Source organism: Lepisma saccharinum, chromosome 1 (genome assembly GCF_977018435.1).
Source record: "Lepisma saccharinum chromosome 1, izLepSacc3.1, whole genome shotgun sequence".
In the NCBI taxonomy this organism is placed as follows: domain Eukaryota; kingdom Metazoa; phylum Arthropoda; class Insecta; order Zygentoma; family Lepismatidae; genus Lepisma; species Lepisma saccharinum.
Genome location: NC_139229.1, coordinates 220,547,615 through 220,567,752, shown reverse-complemented (window position 1 = coordinate 220,567,752; position 20,138 = coordinate 220,547,615). Strand labels below are relative to the sequence as shown.

Below are 20,138 nucleotides of genomic sequence, written 5' to 3'. Positions count from 1 at the left end.
CGAATTTCCATTGCGCCACTGGCCGCGATTGGGGGTCTGATAATGTCTGTTCCGACGATAACCATTTTGTTGGAAATTATTATTACCATGGCCAAAAGAACCTCTGTTATTTCTATAGTTACCTCTGTAGGATTGACCTTCATAATTATTATGACGAGGGAAGTTATTTCGGGTGTCTTGTGTATGCCTGTCCTGCTTATTCTGGGCGTTCAGCAGTTCATTCATCTTAAGATATAAACTCTTTAATTGAGCTTTGAGACCTGTCTTCTGAGACGAAGGTCCCGGGGTTGAAGGTCCTGAGTTTGAAGGTACAATGTTGTGTACTCTCAAAGAATCCAGTTCAGCCTGCATGGCGGTGACACGCTTCTCGAGGTCGGGATGGGCCTGAGAACGTGGTGTCTCACAAGGTCTCGCCGGCGGGTTGTGAAAGGGGAGCTGTTGTGCACATGGCAGTTTCAATTCATTTACAGGATAGAACAATGAACCTTTCTGAGCTTCTGACATCAACTCCTGGATTTTTCTCTGTTTGATCAAAAACTGAATTTTTTCGAATTTCTTTAAATCTCGCAAGAGCTCAGGGACCGAAGCATATTCCTTCTTATAAGTTTCGCGAATGTATTCAGGTTGAAGACCCAAACACAAATGTTTTATTTGTTTACTGATGGGCATGTTCGGATCCATTTTACATAAGAGAAGCTGCTTATCTCTTATGTAGTCCGACACTGATTCGTCGTCTCGATGTAGCCTATGCATAATGCGCTCTTCTAATTGCAGCTTGTCTATGGATCCGGTAAACTCTTCAATCATTTTAGATTTAAAGAGATCATACGTAATGGCCTGATTTCCCATAGTTTGTACCCATGCATGGTGCCATCTTAAGGCTGGCCCATGTAAAAGAGCCAGCAAAACTTGTAGTTTTTTCGGGGTATCCCAATCATTAAGTAGAGCTAAACTCTCCACTCTATCAAAAAATTTAGTTGCATCTTCTCCGGCCGTGCCTTGGAACTGTAAGCCGTCCAACAAGAACGGGTTAATAAAGCCTGTGCATGCCATAGTTCTTTGCGGGATTCGAAATGGGGTGCTAACAGGCAAAAGTCTAGCCCGGCTACGGGTAAATACAGGGCTACACCTTATTGAGGTGGACGACGCAGATGGTTGAGTTCAAAACTGGATTCTCCGCCAACCACATTCTCTGCCAAGGCTTGGATTCTATCTAGTGTTGCATCTAATTCGTCACAATAATCTAAACTGAACATTCCACATCATTAACTATCACGACGTCGCTGTCAAAAATGAAATAATTTGCCGTGGTCACCAATATAAATTTAGAACAATGAATGCAATTTGTGAGAACATTAAGTGGCGTTAAGAGTGCAAAACACTAAGAAGTGAGCTGTAAGAAAAAATTAAGTTCCAGTTAGTAAAAGGGGTTGCTGTTAAAGTGTGCGACTAGTTTTCCACAATATCATCACTCTCTTGGGTTGGCAAAGAAATGCCAGTTGCATTTATTGCAAGATGAAGTAAATGAAGGCTGATACCACCATTACGTGGAAAATTAACGGTCTATTCTCATCGCATTTCCGGAAAGGAAATGGATGAGAGGCCCAATTCGCACCTCTACCACGTACTGTGACACACTTTTACTAAGCGTGTGAACCTCGAAAGGTTCGGGGATCGAACCTGGAGCCCTTTACAGGGTTCCCACACACCTGGAAAACCTGGAAATCTCAGGGAATTTGAAAAAAATACAAATCTCAGGGAAATCTCAGGGAAAATCTTGTGATTGATTAATGATTCCCAATGAAGCAAAACTGAGGGATTATAATATGCTCCTGTCTGTGGATAATCCAGGCTGTTGTAGCATTTCTCTTTCAGCAAGGAACTCATATCTATTTGTTTGTCTGTTTCTTGTTTTTAAATGTGATTCCAGAGCTGGTGACCAAGTGTATACCCTCATAAAGTTTGCTCTTTTAAAAATTTAATTAACCGATTTTTGATCTTTTACATGACGTAAAATATATTTCAAGATGTGGAAAACGCTTAATAAAGATAACCTGATGTCCAAAGTTAACCAGTGTTCATCTGATTTCCCTTATTAGGGAGTAGTTTTAAGTTTTTTCTTCCTTCTTTTTTTACAAAATAGTAAAAAATGGAGTGTCCTGTTTAGGGAAATATTTATTTTCTGCCATCTTATGTGTACAATATTGTTGAGTGTGTATTTACTGCATTTAGAACAGAATTTTAAATATTTACTTACTAGTGCCATATATGAATTATGTACTGTTCATAAATACTTGTTCATATTTTAAGTTTTTGATCATGTTCAACTATTGTTATAGTCATGACATGACATGTGAATTTTTACATGCCTCAAAAGCTCACATATGTTCAAAATGGAATTACTGGTTGGACCAGCAGATCTACATTAATATCATGTAGTGAAATAGTTTTCTCAACAGATATCATGAGGTGAAGGCCAGTCGAATGGTGTATACTTAACCCCCCATCACACTTGCACTTGCAACTGTCACTAACTTACCATTACGTACTATCATTCCTAACTTCTTCTTCTTAGATTAGGCTGGTTTTGGAGCACTGTTAAGTTGGTATTGATTTTATCACATGGCAATGCATATGTGCAAAGTGGCTTTTCTGTAAATAAGCAGGTTTTAATAGAAAACTTGAAAGAAGTCTGTTGTGGCTATTCGGCAAGTTTATGACGCAGTGAAAGTGGTGAGAGGAGTGTCAAATGTAGAAGTAAGCAAAGATATGATCCAGAGTATTAAAGGTGCACGTATTAGATACGAAGAAGCATTGCAGAAGATGAGAAAGAAATGTGATCACAAAGAAGACAAAAGGAAAGAAATGAAATGTAAAGCAAGTGAGATCCATGCTTTACAAGCCAAACAACATAAGATGCAAGAAGAAGCGAAGGCTATTGCACAACAATTAAAAAAACTTGAAGTTTCTGAGAAGTAAAGTTTCTTAATTTGCTGTATCAGACATTAAGTACATTTCTTGTTTTATATTTCAGTCTCAGTAACTTATTATTCCTTTTTAAATCGGTACTAATAATTGTCACTTCATTTTTATATGTTTTAAAAATTCCAATAATTTGTTTGTCTTAACTATTATTGTACGCATTACAGATAAATTGATATTGTATCCATTTATAAACATGTATGAAAAGTGTGAAAATATTTCAATGTTCTATATCAGATATGTTAGAAATTGTTTAAGAGTTGTTTAAAGTTCTAGAAAACTGGTCATCTTTGTTCTTAATTACATGCAAAGAAGTGTGATTTTATTTTATTATTGAACTAGTTTTGTTATTTGCATCAGAAAACAACAGTAATAAAGAAGGTGAGGATGGTATGGCTATGAGGGGAAATGGAGGAGGCCATTGTAACATTTTAGTAGTCATTTACTGTGCATTCAATACTCTGCAAAAAATATGAGGATTCTGGAAAACTCAGGGAAATCTCAGGGAAAATGGATTTGGAGTTTGCGTGGGAACCCTGCCTTTAGATGAAAGTAATTATTCTATTGGGGGTTAGCGGTAGCTCGTAAGCTCTCGCTTGGCTGCATCTGCTAACTGCAGGAGGTACCTGAATAAACTTAAATTACAGAACCATTTATAAAATGGCAACTCTCTAGATTTGGGTTACAATGACCTTAAGTCTGCATTGGCAAAGGATGGCATTATAAAAGTATATTACCTGTCTCTCTTTAGAAGCGTGGAGAGAAGGATTTCTAAAGTAACTCTCACTCGCTTGCTGAAGTCGCCTCTTAAATTGTCACTCAGCTTCGCTGCACTCCACTTCCAAACAAGTTTCTAAAAGTCTGCATCCAGCCTGAATCTCCTTCCAAATCCAACTCACTCTCCTCTCTCCAAAACTCAAAACCCCCTTTTCTTACTCCCTGTTCTCTTCCAAAACTAAAGACCAACTCCCTGTCTCTCTCCGGCCAGATCCAACTTGCATTCCTCCTAATCAAAACTCCTCCCCTTTTTCTCTCTCATCAATTTTCCTTTGCAAATATTGGTGAATGCTTTTCGCTGAGCTGGTGCTGAAGTTAACACTTTCCTATACTTCCTGCCAGGCTGCTTAGCTAAATGTAACTCGAAAATGAAAATGAGGGATACGTAACGCAAGCATAAATTTTTTGCCTTACCTTGCTTGGGTCGAGATAGCTGTTGAATCCTGCTACGATGCGGCCAACACTTTTCCCACTCAGCCGGAAACACATTGAATGTGCTGTAAACCACATACCAATTGAGCAGGCGTAAACTAGGATTAGGTTAACACACCCACTTTCATTTGAAACGTACTGCAACCATCGTAATCTTGCAGATTTTTTGGCTAGCTTCTTCATTTACACCAGCACCATGATGTCCGAAAAGTGCAACCACCTCTTTTTTTTTTTTTTTTTTCTCGCTCCGCCCTTACGTGCCACATGTAGCACCTTTTTTTTCTTTGAAATTGGACGAAATCTTTACATACCGACTTTCAAATGTGTGTTAAGGATCTATCATTTAACCAGGTATAACAATGTCGAGAATCATGACTTTGCACCATTAAAAGGAAAGCGGGAAACACGAGATTAGTTTTTGACAAACCTACGCCGAACTCTTTTTTTATACTTTCCTCCCACGTTCTGCCGATTACGGTGCATCAAATGAGAAGCAACTGAACAGTTTGATATTTGCACAACGAATAAAGATTTCTAGTCCTATTTTTGGAAAATTTAAAATGCAACTTTGAACTGTAACCATTAAATATTTAAGCCTCTGTTAAATTTTGAATAATGACTCTCCTTGCCATACCGGATTAAACCTTTCAAACAACACTTTAAACTTTGTTTACTGACGACCAATTGTGTGTGCGTAAAATCTCCGCTCACTGCTACGTGTCTGATAATCGAGGCATTTGCTATCCTGAGTACATTCGAGAACGAGTGATTATGCTAACATTCAAGGGCCTATGACCATTACGTCATAATATAAAAACTTACAATATGCACAGGTTCCATTTCCGATATCTTTATCTGCATTAATATCTGAACCTCATACTGCTGTTATTTGGATACTTTATAGTTTCCCTCGGAAACATAGGTTTACAATCTAAAAAGCCATGACCCTCATGACAATATAAATCCAAAAGACCTCTCAAAGTCATTATATCATAAGAACAGAATGGACTACAGCACTCAATAAGTCAATAGTGTTTCAAAGAAAGTGAAAGATATCAACAGTTTGGAACATAAATAAGACTATCTGAACTCAGCAAGTTTGGCTAGAAATCGCAAAAATATGCAGTGTGAGCCAAAAAAAATTAAAAAAAATAAAGAAGAAGAAAATGATTTACATTTATTTAATATTATGTGTCATTTAAATCAACTTTGAACAAAATGAATATTTTGATTCAAATTAATAATAAATTTTCCAATAAATGCATTTTGTCTTTACAGTTGATGGTTATTTGTACACTTGTGGAGAAGGGGACAGTGGGAAATTAGGCCTTCCAGGAAGTTCTGCAAAGAACTCAAGAACTTTAGAAAGAATTGCCAGTATTCCTGAGAGAGTTCAAACAGCTGTTTGTGGGGGAAACCATACAGTAGCAATAACAGGTGAGAATGTTTGGCTGTTTAACCAAGTCAGTTAGATAGTAGCATGCTCACAAGACAGTGAAAGGTCATTGCACACATTCGATATTTAACATTTTTTTAATTCAGTATCATGGTGAATCATAGTTTGAATTTACACTTTACATGTATCAACTATATTATATACTCGTACAAAGAACCAGTAAAACAATTTTCTGACTGTTCTTAAGGCTCAGCTGGACCTTTGGCTGACAACAGAACAGGTGTTGTTGAATTTTCTTCTTTCAATAAACTGCTATTAAATTCCAAAACCTGAAAGTTACATATCCTTAGAATTCCTTCTAGAGTATTCATGTGAATCTTCATGTGGTTTGCTTTTGCTGTTGTCTAGATATTCTCAATATTTTTTGTCTACATAATCCTATTAAACTAGTGAGAATATCTAGACAGTAGTGAAAGCAAACCACACGAAGTATCATGTGAATGAATGCTCCGGACGTCATTCTAAGGATATGTAATTTTTCAGAATTTGGAATATCATAGCGGTTTTTCGAAAGGAGAGGAAAATTTGAATATGGATGTGCTAGCTTCACCCCAGGTCCAGCCAAGCCTTAACAGTAACAGTGACATTAATAATTGTATACAATATGAAAAACAACACACACTTTTTTTTAATGTATGTCACAACTATTTATCAATTAGCAATTGGCACTGATGACTGAACTTCAAAAACATCAATCCGTTGACACACTCAGATATAATGGTTGTTCTTCTCTGCTAACAATATTTTCAGCATCACTAAGACTTGTTTATGGGGAACTGAAATACCTGGAATGCAAAGCAACTTCTTTGCCAAGCTCGTGAGATGTGAAAGCCGAACAGAATGTGTTTTCCACTGTAGAGGATCTGCCAAGTCATCTTCCAGTTCCAATAGTGAGTGATAAACTTCGATCTCCATCAAAAAGCAGCCTTTTTCTGAACAGAAACTTGTTAATCTTTGTCACTCTCAAAATTCAGCTTCCTCTTTTTGCTTTTTGATGATTGGTTGTGCTGGGATATATATACTCTGACATTTCTTTGGCAGAAATTCTTTGCCAAGCAGATTTCTTTGTTTTTTCATTGCATAACTTAAATCTAGGTTCGATGGCTGTAAATTACTCCACTCACTCACTCTCTCCATTAAATGTGAAAAGCTATACAACTGAATATTGAATTCCGTTTGGATGGTGGAGTAATGCAAGAAGTACACTCTTAATGACCTGTCAATCAAAGCTGAAGAGTCTACCTCATGAAATCATACACAGATTTTGCCCTCTACCTCATGTTACCTTAGTCAAATCAATTATTTGAGCCATTGTAGCTCAGTTGTTAGGGCATCTGACTACCATGTGAGAGACCTGGGTTCGATCCCAAGCAGGGAAGAACCAGGAATTTTTCCACCTGTTCAAGCAGCTCTGGCGCTCACCCAGCATCGTATAAAGTGGGTACCTGGAGGAAACTCTGGGGGGTAAAGGCAGCCAGGGGCATGGTGCTGATCACACTCCCACCTTCGGCCATGATCAAGAAAGTGTGGGGCCCTAACTCCACACCCTCTATATGCCTTCATGGCATGGTGCAAAGAATAGGGGAACACTTTACATTTAATTGATTAAAACATATTTGATTGTTAAATCAAATTTTAGATATGATTGGTTAATCAGTTCCATTAACCAATTAAATCAACAACCCTAGTAACAAGTGATTTTTAACAACCACAGCTTCATTACCCATAAAAGAGATGATGCTTCATTCCTTTTCCCCTACATTCATGCTTCTTGTGATATACATCCACCACCGTATTTGAAACCCTGGCATAAAGCAGTGGCACTGGTGTCACTAGTTTAAGTCTCGGGGAACCCTGTAGTTTGCATATTTTTTGAGATCTTGGTGCTAGTATAATTAGCCCAGTCAATAAAGGTTTCATTTCGGGAATAATTCTATAAAAGCTGAATTTTGGTCAGTTGTTAGAACACTACTAGTAGTGCAAAATCCCCGCTTCTCCTCATAGTGCTCCCCCCCCCCCAGCACCCCTCCCACCAAACATCAATTTTGCAGACTCTCAGTTATTGACCTATATCTCCGTAACCAATAGTCGTAAGCAGGTAATCTTTTTTAATCTTAATCCTCATTAGATGGGCTACAAAAAGATTCTGTTTAGTTTTCAATAATGTTGGTGGTTTTGATGTAATTTAAAAAATAATCTTTAAAAAGTGAATTTTATCTAGTACTTTCTGGAGTTTTTGCCTTGTAACTTTTGAACAAATTAAATGACAAAAATTGTTTCGAATAAAAGTTGTAGCCTAATTTATAAGCTTTAAAACGATATCAGCTTTAATATATTTTAATGAAAGATGCGCCATAAAATGTGTCTCCAAATGGAGGACAGCACCAAAAAAGTGTGTCTATCACAGTCCGGCCGTTAAGTTCGAAATCATTAACTTTTCGATAAAAGCATGAGACTTGGTAGAATCAATTGTTATACCACTTAAGACATGTTCAGTCGAGCAGCCAATCGCCATTGAAGTGATATATTTCCCGACAAACCCAGGGTGGTTTTCAAACGCCCCCCTAACCTCCAAAACATCCTGGTCCACAACACTCCTTCACCAAACATCCAACACCCCCCTGCCCATAAATGCAACCGACCCAGGTGCAAGACCTGTCCCATCCTCATCACTTCTCACACCCTCCAGGTGCACACGGCCACTGGCAAATTTACCCTCCATCCCAAAGGGACCTGCCATGCCTCAAACCTTATCTACATCCTCACCTGCAACATCTGTGGTGATTTTTACCTGGGGGAAACATCAACGGCCCTCAACCTCCGCATCAATAACCACCGCTCCTCCACCCACAACCAGGACCTCACTGTCGCCGTCCTCACCAACCACCACAACATCAGTTTCAACGACTGCTTCCGGGTAGCGATCATCCACCTCCTACCCCAACCAGCCAACACCTCTGTTCGCAAAAGATGGGAGAGGGCCTATATATCGGCCATGAGTGCAACCACTCCACCTGGCCTGAACAAGGCCACCCAGTAATGCCCAACCCTCACCCACCCTCCCGCCCTCCCTCCCAACTCATCCTACACACTCACAGTTCACGACGAGCCTGGTGACGAAACAGTGTTTTTTTCGTTCTACGCACCGCTTCTTCTTCAATGGGGACCTGGCAACTCTGCAGGACCCCAACTTCCGGTTCCGTCTTCTGTTTCTTCTCACACCGATGATGCTATAAATTAGCGAAAATTTTGAATTTTACTACTGTCCGGTTAGTGTTTCCTTTTACCTTATTTGATTTATATATATATATATATATATATATATATATATATATATATATATATATATATATATATATACATTTTTTCATTGTAACTGATTATACGAAAATAGTGAAATTATTTAGAAAATATTTTGCTATTAATGTTTCATAAGTTTGTTTCCCTTCTTTGATCAGATCTTAAAATCGTATCCTTCACATTTGCAGAATATAGTGGAGGCAAGATCTTCCATTCGACAGTATTGCATATTTGGTGAACGTCCAGTTCACTGTTAACTTGGGGCGTATTATATGATTTCTCTCTAGTTATCACCAGCAAATACTTTGTCAGCCATTGGCATATCCAATGATCTCTCTCGCTCTGTGCCCTCCATCAGAAATTAGCAGAGCTGGGTTGACAACAAAGGCACTTACAAAGATACCAACCCTATGGCTATAAGTGCTGCTATTTCATGATACAGAAATGTTATTATTCTAACATCCTCATGTTGACAAAAGTGGATCTCAATATCCCATTCTAACCATGTCAAAACGAGTAAAAACGATTGGGATATTTTCCAATAACTACACATTTCCTTAAGCTCAAAACACATTTCCTCTTCATAAACTTTTATCCTCTCACATAATATATATATGGAAAAAAAAACAACCTAATTTTGCCTGTAGTATTGCATGGATGTGAAACTTGGTCCATTGCATTAAAAGAGGAACATAAATTAAGAGTATTTGAACATAAAATCCTTAGAAAAATATTTGGACAATCTTCAGTCGGTAACGCGTCTGACTACCATGCTAAAGGTCACGTGTTCGATCCCCGGCCGGTTCAAATCCGGGAACTTTTCTAACGATGGAAGCGGCCCCGGCGCCCACCCAGCGTCGAATAACATGGGTACCTGGGGGAAACCCTGGGGGGTAAAGGCGGTCAGGGGCATGATGCTGATCACATCACCCCCACTCACGACCGGATCAAGAAAGTTTGGGGCGTTACCCCCACACCCCCTATACGCCTTCATGGCGTAGTGCTATGCACAGGGGGGCACTTTACCTTTTTTTCTTTACAGTGTAGATTGTTGGTGCTGGCTCATATCAGTTTATCAATGGTTCATTTGATTTAATCCGGTGTTTGAAAATGCGTGTGGTGCGCGGATCATAAACTGTAGTATTACGCATGCGCGTTAACGTTTATAACGATGAGAAACTACTGGGCGAATGACTTCATTTTCTGAATGCAACATCGAGCAGTGGCCTGATTTTTTTTTAAAAGCCGAGTGGGGTGGGGGTTATTTTGTTTTATCGTACAACAATCACTACGAGAAGGCAGTCTGATAACATGCTTGCCTGTGTTCTTTTTTAAAGCATTGAAATGTTCTTGCTCTTTACTCTTGGCTGCAAATTTTTGAAATGCAAAAATCAAATCATGCTGGGTCCAACAAAATCCACAATCTTCTCTGGAAAGCCCCTTAGAGGACAAAAAAAAGGTAAAGTGCTCCCCTGTGCTTAGCACCATGCCATGAAGGTGTATAGGGGGTGTGGGGGTAACGCCCAACACTTTCTTGATCCTGTCGTGAATGGGGGTGATGTGATCAGCATCACACCCCTGACTGCCTTTACCCCCCAGGGTTTTCCCCAGGTACCCATGTTTTTCGATGCTGGGTGGGCGCCTGGACCGCTTCCAATGTTAGAAAAGTTCTGCGGTGGCTCAGTCGGTAACGTGTCTGACTACCATGCTAAAGGTCCCGGGTTCAATCCCCGGCCGGTTCAAATCCTTTGAGGACAGGTCAGAGAAATTGTTTACAATGTTGCAACATATTTGTGAAATCAGAAGGAGTTACATAAACTTAAGTATAATGTTGTTGAGTCCACACGCGCTGCCACGGGAGTATCTAAATGGATGGTTTCTCAAGTTTTAAAAGAATTTGATTGGATTGATTTATTGTTTTAAGTCCACTTTATGCACAGTAAGGCTAATCGGGACTGGACATACAGTTTAAAGTGGGATCCGAACCACTATGTGCCTCCACCGGGAATCGAACCTGGGATCCCTTGATTACAAGACGACGACGCTACCACTGCGCCATCGGGGAGTTCAAGTTTTAAAAGAAGGTAAAGAGTCATTGGCGAAAGGAAAAAGCGAATACATGGACCTAAAGGAAATTTAGGAAAAAATACACTCCTGAAAGGTAGTGTAGAATGGTATGATTCAGACCAAATTTAGCAGACTCATGTCAGTAATCTCACTTTTGAACATGAAGGAGCAAGATCTATTGATGTTGTGAAGTAAAAGTGTCATTCACTGCAAAGAAGGTGGTTTGGTTTAAATATTTAAATTGGGGAATTCTTTTTTAAAAATCACTAATTGAAATCACTTTAAATAAAATTACAGAATGAGGTATACTGCTGGTCCTGAACGTATCACCAGTTCGGCATCTTTGACCCAACCCCAGAGGAAGCCGACCGGACCCGTATCTGGTTTCGAGCCACCACCTGTTTTTCGGCAAAGCTCTGTTGTCACTTTTACCTGCAGTGTTTAGACATCTATTCGTTCACTGTGACGTTTTACTCCCAAAGTCTTTACATTGCATAAAAAAATAGCAAAACACAATAACACAACCTAGCAAAGATAGAGAACCGCAACCTCGCGTTAGAAATCTCTAAAGAAACTGAATTAGCAACATCTCATTTAGTCCACGTGGACTTGACGAGAGCTGTCATTTCTTGAACGAATGCTATTGGTGGGAAAGGTTTCAGGGGACGATTTATTGCACTGCACGTGGACATGACATGTGGTTGTTAGGGGGAAAACTGATCTTTTGGAACTTTCTTTGAAGTAAAGTGAGGTTTCTTTGGGGACAAGCACTATACACAAGACATTTATAGATATCGGACTCGCTTTTTGTGAAAGTACATTTATCTCGCAATCATTTAACGGTGTTCATTAGGCTCTAAGAAAGAAATGAAAGAAAGCATAATATATGTACTGAAGCTCATAGGAAAGGAAATTTAATATGTCATCTGTAAAAACACTTAAATTTTCTTTGATTTAATATTCAATAATTTTTATAGGCCAAAATAGCAATTTTTTTTCCTAGAATAACATACAAAATACTAATCATCTTAAACCATAAATAGTGTCATTATTAGACCTCGGATTTTTATGTAATATCAAAGTACCAAATATGTGCATAAATATGTAACAAAAATTGATAAAATATCTACCTAAATATGTATTATCAAAAGAATATGTAGTATCGAAGAAAGTGTAATAATAATAATCGAGTATCCAAGCAATTTCAAGAGTTCTGCTAGATATTTATTTTATTTGAACATATTCAACATAATTTTAAGGACAAAAGTAGTTCAAATTAAAATTTGCATCAAATTTATAAACTGAAAAAAGCACAGCGACATGTACTTATTTAAAAAAAACAATTTTGTCAACTATTAATTGCTTTTTACATCACAAATTATTGTAGAATATGTAAATGTGTAAGAGAGCTATTTGTAAGCATCTATCAACAATGGAATGAAAGTGCATAGCTATTAGAGTGCTGCAATGAGCGTTTTTCGCACAGGCAACGCTAGATGGCATGCAAAATTGATAGGTCTTACTTACACTCGAGCCAAAAGCGACCGAACAAGCGAAATACACTCGAATTCTCGAACCCTATTAATGGACGTATTTCTGTCATTTGTCTATGGTAATGGGTCCTCAAATATGGATCGTGAAGTAAAAGACGAAGTGAAATTGAAAAATAAGTGAACATAGTAATTATCTCAATGTTAAAATACAGTTTTGTATGTCTTACTGAGATATGTGAAAATGAAATAGATGATTATGGGCTGAAACTACCTAGACTGACATTTTATTATATTGCAGATTATGGTTATCCTCTTCGGTAAGTGAACAATGATCACACATACTTCTTGCACTGTGATATACAGTATTTGTAATTGTTTATGCAGGTCTCTCAGCATGTGTCTCCATTTTACGTTTCGGTCTGTAGATATTGCATACTTTCATATGTGCTGTATTTGAGTCTTACATAATATACAAAATTATTATTTGGAATTGTAATTGCATAGAGTGGTTTCCTTCCATGTATAGGCTTTTGGTTGACGCTGCTGCTTATTAGGCTCTGAAATACGGGACATTGTCAATCATTCCACTACGAATGCGGTACGATCAAGCGTATCACACTTGAGCGTGGGAGATTTGATCAAGTATTTTCGAGCGAAAGTGGTCCAATGCAGTACTCTAATAGCTACTTTTGTACTTTTTGTACAAGGGAACATATTGTGTAACTCGCTATGTACAAGAAAGTAGCTTCCTTGTCCACTGATGCCAAGTTTCTAGGTGCTTTGCCTGAACCTAAAAGCGAAATGAAAATATATAACCAGGGGGGTTACTCCAGCATATTTCGATAAATAACAGTTCCCATATTTATTTTTTGGTCTCCAGCCAGTCTTTCGACTTGTCAGTCAATTTTAGGTGACCGTTAGCACTAAGCATCTCATTGATTAGAAAATATGACATCACATGAGCTACAAATTTTCTTCATATTTCAGAGATCGAGGATATAGGATCAAGATAGGAAAAAATAATTACCGAAATATATTGTTTTATGTAAAGTAAATTAGCAAGTATGTAAAATATGTAATATTTTGGCAAATATGTAAAAATATGTAACATAAAATTTATGCAAAATCATGTCAGTTATATAATTTGATGACATTTTCCTGTTCAAGGTATTTATCTAGAAAGGAATAGAGTATGTAATTACATACAAATCGAGCTCTAGTCATTATCATTAAACTGTAAATAAATATGCCAGCTGATATTTTGGTATCATTAAAAACACAAAAATTCAGCTAGAAAGACTGAAAAATATATTTTAAGTTATAATTATATGAGGGCCATACCGAAAGTAATGCAATGAAAAATATATTTTAAGTTATAATTATACGAGGGCCATACCGAAAGTAATGCAAAGTGGTTATAACCTCTTTATTAACTGATGTAGATCGTTCAAATTGCACATGTAGTTGGAGTGACTCTTCCTCTATACAAACGAGCTACTCAACATAGTCTCCATTTAAAGCGATGCATTTGCGCCGTCGTTGAACCCAACTCTAGAATCCTCTTTGAAAAAAGTCCAGTGTTCAATGTCCGACATCCACACATGTTCATGTGTACGGAGATGACACCATTGACAAGAGCAATGTGCACAGGTGGATGAAGAAGTTTACAGAAGGGGAAACCAGCATTGAAGACAAACCGCGCTGTGGGAGACCATGAACTGCAACCATTGGCGTTGATTAGGGGGGGGGGCGAGGGGGGTAGGTGCCCCCCATTTTCGGTTTTTGACCCCGCACTATGCTAAATCTTATGTACAAAGGGAAATATACTGTTTTTACCTCCCTAGTTTTGGCACCTTGCCCCCCCCCCCCCCAGTTTTGGCACCTTGCCCCCCACCCAGTTTTGGGACCCAATCGCCGCCACTGACTGCGACCACTCACACGAATCGTCAGCAAGTGGATGAGTTGATTGCACATCATTCTCCTTGATTTCCTGGAATGCGGCCGTAGCATCAACAGCGAGCGGTACATCGAGACACTCCATAAGCTTAGAGAAGCCATTAGGAGGAAGAGACCGCACAAGAATCTGAAAGTGATCCACATTCAGCATGACAATTCGCGACCACACACCTCTTTGGCAACAAATCAGGTGATCGGCAAAATAGGCTGGTCCGTGGTCCCCCATCCACTGTACAGCCAGATCTGGCACCCTCAGACTTCTACTTGTTTGGTCCCATGAAGGGCAGTCTTTGGGGACAACGATTTGGTGACACAGACAAATAAAAATATATTAATAACTAGAGCCCGGAAGTTTGGCAAAATACCTCTTTTTATCTACTGCATATATTGATAAAATTTTTCCGGATATACGTTTTTTATGTTGTTTCGAATGTTTTAGAAGCCTTTTCATTTTGCCTATTTTGCCTATTTGGGACCCCACTGCCTATTTTTAATTATAATGCCTTTTTTTTTGCCTTTTTCAATGAAATTTGACAATTTCTTTAAAAAATTGTGTATATAAATTATTTTTCTCCCAAAAAACGTTGTTGGCATTTATTTTTCTTTCGTTTATTATGTGAATAATTTTCGCCTTATTTAAGTAATATTGAACTCAGGTATGTTTCAACATTGCTGAAGGAGAAAAGTGTGAGAGAAAGTATTTCATGCTGATTTAGGATATTGCCTTTCGGTTAACATTTCCTTGTGCATGATTGACTGCTGAAAACCTGTTGCAGAACACCTGCACAATTACGTCATCATGTTCAGCGTCCGTGTCAGGTGGTTATTGACAAGGAACAACACTAATGCCCAAGGGCCTTTGCATGGATCCCAAAATCAAGTTCTCTATCTTTAGTTTAGTTCTGCACTTTGGAGGGAAAGGATCGTGTAGTTGTCATCATTGCTTATATTTAGTGTGCGTGGTTATGTGCGTGAATTTGGTGAAAGCACATTTTCGACAGCCGGTACTATTCTTCTCTTCAAGATATGTGAAAAAACAATCAACCATGAGAAAAAAAATACTTTATATCTCAACATGTGTCAACAGCAAAACATAAATCTGCAGCTGCTAAAATGATCGGACAGAAGAAGATATCCCTAATTTCAACAGTGGGCACTTCATCCAACAGACAATCTCAGTTTTCTCTTGAACTGTGCAAAGCTTTCATGCAAGCAGGAATACCTTTCTGGAAAGTGGAAAACAAGTCACTGAGGAAATTCCTGGAGAAATACACTAAATAAACCGTGCCATCGGAATCTACGCTGCGGAAAACATATTTAAACGTCTACTACGAAGAAGCTCTGCAAAGAATTCGTGCTGAAGTTGGTGGAAAGAAGATCTGGATTTCAATAGATGAAACGACTGACGCTATAGGATGCTACATAGCCAACGTCATCATAGGAACTATGGAACCAACATGCGTAGAATCCTCGTCATTTCTTCTCACGTCAGAACAACTAGAGAGAGCCAATGGTTCGTCAATAGGTCAGTTATTCTCAAATTCCCTACTTCTGCTCTGGCCATATGGTGTACATCATGATGACGTGTTACTTTTTATCAGTGGTGCAGCTCCCTATATGAAGATGGCTGCCATAGAATTAAAATTTCTCTTCCCGAACAAGCTTCATATCACATGTGCAGCCCACGCAATGCACAGAATTACTGAAGATGTTAGAGTGTTGCACCCAGAAGTGGACAGTTTGATTTTGAATACAAAGAAGATATTTCTGAAATCTCCCTCTCGAACCCGAAAATTTCAGGAAGTTGCGCCCGAGCTTAGTTTACCTCCGCAACCAGTCTTGACGAGATGGGGAACCTGGATATCAGCAGCTATATACTATGCTAACAACCTTGAAAAAATCAGTGAGGTGATCGATGCTCTTCCAAAAAATTAAGCAGCTTCAATTCGTTGAGTGAAAAAAACTCCTGTGCTATTCAGAACTGAAGAATGAACTGTCGTTTATTTTTGCAACATTATGGTGCATTGCCAGAGACAATTACAAAGCTAGAAAATAGAGGTGAGACTCTTATAGCATCCATGATGCAGCAGATGATGGAAGTGGCAGGAGAAAAGGGGTCAGTTGTTGCGGCAAAGTGCAAACGGTTAGTGAGTGCAAATGGGGACCTGAAACAATTGAAAACAATTTGTGATATTCTAAAAGGTGAAAATGCTGTTACCGAAATGAGTCCAGCTACATTAGCTTGTTTTATGTATCCTCCAATAACTTCTGTCGAAGTAGAAAGATCATTTTCTATTATGAAAAACATTCTCTCTGACAGACGACTATCAATGAACGTTGAGAACTTAAAAAAACACCTTGTAGTGTAGCAATGAAGATGGAGAAAATTGAAATGCTCTTCCCAATGTAGATTTTAACATTTTGCCAGAAATTATAGATAAAAGTAAGCGACTTCCAAATGTGCCTTTTTTCGGTTTATTTTGCTTTTTTTTCATTTTTAGTGCCTATTTTCCACATTATAAATGCCTTTTGGCTGCCTATTTTAACGAAAATAAATGCCTGAACTTCCGGGCTCTATTAATAACTTACGTTTTGCGAGTATCTATGTTGCTTCTACGACGTTTTGAAATGTTAAAACTTTAAGGTTTCCTCGTAGAGCGCGAGGTCGGGCGCCTCCCCTCTTCTTCCCCTCTATTTCCCCTCCAGTCTTTCCCCCCACACCTCCTCTTTTCCAGTTCACGTGAAGTCAAGTGAGAATTCCTCTTCCATTTGAGCTTGGCGTGCTACTTCCGTGGTTACGTTAAAACCTATTTTTACGTATTTCTTCCCATCCCACTTCTTGAACATCTTCCCCCACATCTCGTCGATATTCCCATCGTCTCTGTTTAATTTATTCTCTCTTCCCTTACATATATACGACCCTTCATATACATTCTTTCTTATAGGTTTTCCCTCTTCCCTAAGCACTTTCCTTTTGGCGATAACGTGGCCTTTCGTCAAGGATATGTTCGGAGAGCCCCGTCTTGGGAACCCCCTCCCTTATATCTTTGTCATGCTCTCCCCACCGAACATTCATGCTTCTTCCTGTTTGACCCACATATTCCTTGCCGCATTGGCAAACTATTCCATACACCCCTTCATCCCTCCCTCATTTATTTCTTCCTCTTTTCCATCTTTCTTATACCTACACCATACCTTCTTACAAGTCTTTCAATTTTCTCCGATATTCCGGGAAAGTATGGAATGCCTATATATTTATATTCCCCCTCCTTGTCTCTAACTTCTTCTTCTTTTCCTTTTCTGTCTTTCTTCCTTTTATTCCTTTCTAATTCTTTCCCGTATGTGACCTTAGCTTTACCTAAATTCCCCTTTAACTCCTCTTCTCTGTATCCGTTCCTCTTTCCTATTTTCATTACCCATTCGATCTCTTTACGCAAATCTGCTTGGTTGTTACGTAATCTGTGAGCCCACAAGAAGAAGTTTTGAAATACGTTATTCTTAGTTCTGTTGGCATTGGCCGATTCTTTGTTGATGTATAGATCTCCCAATAATGCCTTATGATGAACCCCTGTATGAATTTTCTTTCCCTCTAAATGAATTGCCAGGTATAAGAAACTAATCTTACGGTCATCCATCTCCTCTTTAGTAAATTTTATTCTTTCCTCTTGCTCCCCTAAGGTTACGAATAGTTTCTCTACTTCCTCCTCCTCACCAATAACAAGGATATCGTCTACGTATCTGCCGTAAAACTTAATTCCCCTGTTTATGAGGCTAAGTGCTGTCTTTTCGATAAAATGCATAAATATACTGGAGACGATTCCTGAGACTGGGTTCCCCTTTGCTAGCCCTTCTTTTTGAATGTACATCTTCCCGTTTCCCCAAAAATAGTTAAACCCCGTACACAGGTTAAACCATCTAACATATTCCCATGCCTCGACAACATCTATACCCCTACTCATCAACCATCTTTGCAATGTGTCAGCAGCTTTTTCTCTAGGAACACTGGGGTATAAATTTACAACGTCAAAGCTCACCACGTGATCAGAGTTATTAATTTCTAGTTTTTTGATCTCTTCTTTGACGTCCATGGAGTTCTTAATACTAAATTCTGTTTTTTCCCCCACTCTTTTGATTCTTCTAACTAGGGTTTTAGCAAGCCTGTAACCCGGGTGGCTATACATAGGAATGATAGGTCCAAGAGGAATCCCTTCTTTATGTGTTTTTGGAATTCCGAACGTGGTTGGGATTTCCCCCTTTTTACACCCCTCTTTTAACTTTTTCTTTTCTACTATTGCTATTGTTATACTGGATTCTATGCCTTTATTAATTTCTCGTCTTACTCTTTTTAACGGGTTCAAATCTACAATCTTAAAATCGTTGTTGTCAAAACATTCACCTAATTTCCTCCTATATTCTCCTTTATCTATTACAACAATCTTATTTTCCTTGTCAGATCGTATAATATGAACATTACTGTCTTTGGCCCATTTTTTAACCTTATTCAACTTTTTTATGTCTTCCTTATGCATTCTCTCCTTGTTAACGTTCCCCCCCACCACTCTTTACCCCCTTGATATTCTCTTTTCTAATCTGGTTTTCTATGACATCATGAATTTTGCATCTCACCTCTTTCTTATCTTCCCTGTCGTCAATTACTGATATTATCCCTTCCGCAGCTATAATTAATTCTTACTTTTCAATCCTACTTTCCCCTATAGCGTATTTTCGCCCTTTTCCCATAATTATCCAAATTTCGTTTGGAAGTTCCTTCTCCGTTAGATTCATTATGCAACCATCGGTTTTCTCCCTGCCGATCTTTCATTCCTACTCCCCTATAACCTCCTAATTTCCCTTTAAGCTTCTTTAATTTATTCTGAATCTTCGTTTTATGGTTATTTTTTGCGGATTCAACGTATTTTTGGTGTCTTTCTTCAATCCTACCCCATACCGGCCCTTCTAGCAGGACGCCAAGCTCTAGATGGAGTTCTAAGCACTCTTTGTTCAACTTATTGATCGTGCCATATGTTTCCCTGATACATTGATTTATCATCCCTATTTGTAAGTTCTTTTTCTTTATTTCTCCTCCCATTTTCAACGGTTTAGAACCCTATCTTAGAAAGTTCGGGATCACCACCAACCTCTTACACTCCTTGAGGAACCATATTTTATTTATGTTACTATTGATTAATAACTTAAGTTTTGCAAGTATCTATGTTGCTTCTACGACGTTTCGGGACGCAACTGCTCCCTTCTTCAGGCTGTTCACTTTTAAGTTATACACAATTCATAACCGCGTCGACCTCTTATTACGTAAAGGATATGGGATTGGTTAAGTGTGTGTGGTTAAAAACATTAAAAACCTAGCACCCATAACAGGTGCATGTCATATTACCGCGCAGTTTTCCTGATTAAAAACTGCTCCTTGAAACGTTAAAACTTTAAAACTAAATAGCCACGGCCCGCGTGTGCTGCAATTGCAATACTCCAAGGTTTCCTCATAGAGCGCGAGGTCGGGCGCCTCCCCTCTCCTTCCCCTCTATTTCCCCTCCAGTCTTTCCCCCCACACCTCCTCCTTTCCAGTTCACGTGAAGTCAAGTGAGAATTCCTCTTCCATTTGAGCTTGGCATGCTACTTCCGTGGTTACGTTAAAACCTATTTTTAAGTATTTCTTCCCA

General features: G+C 38.7%; 1 protein-coding gene across 1 annotated transcript in view; it reads left to right on the top strand.

Moving 5' to 3' along the window:
• The window catches only part of LOC145988972 (X-linked retinitis pigmentosa GTPase regulator-like), a 404,239-nt gene that overhangs the window by 272,425 nt on the left and 111,676 nt on the right, over positions 1-20,138 (top strand). Inside the window, exon 7 of the mRNA XM_083124278.1 lies at positions 5,470-5,628. Within this exon, the coding sequence (XP_082980404.1) occupies positions 5,470-5,628 (159 nt within the window). The remainder of the gene's footprint in view (positions 1-5,469; positions 5,629-20,138) is intronic.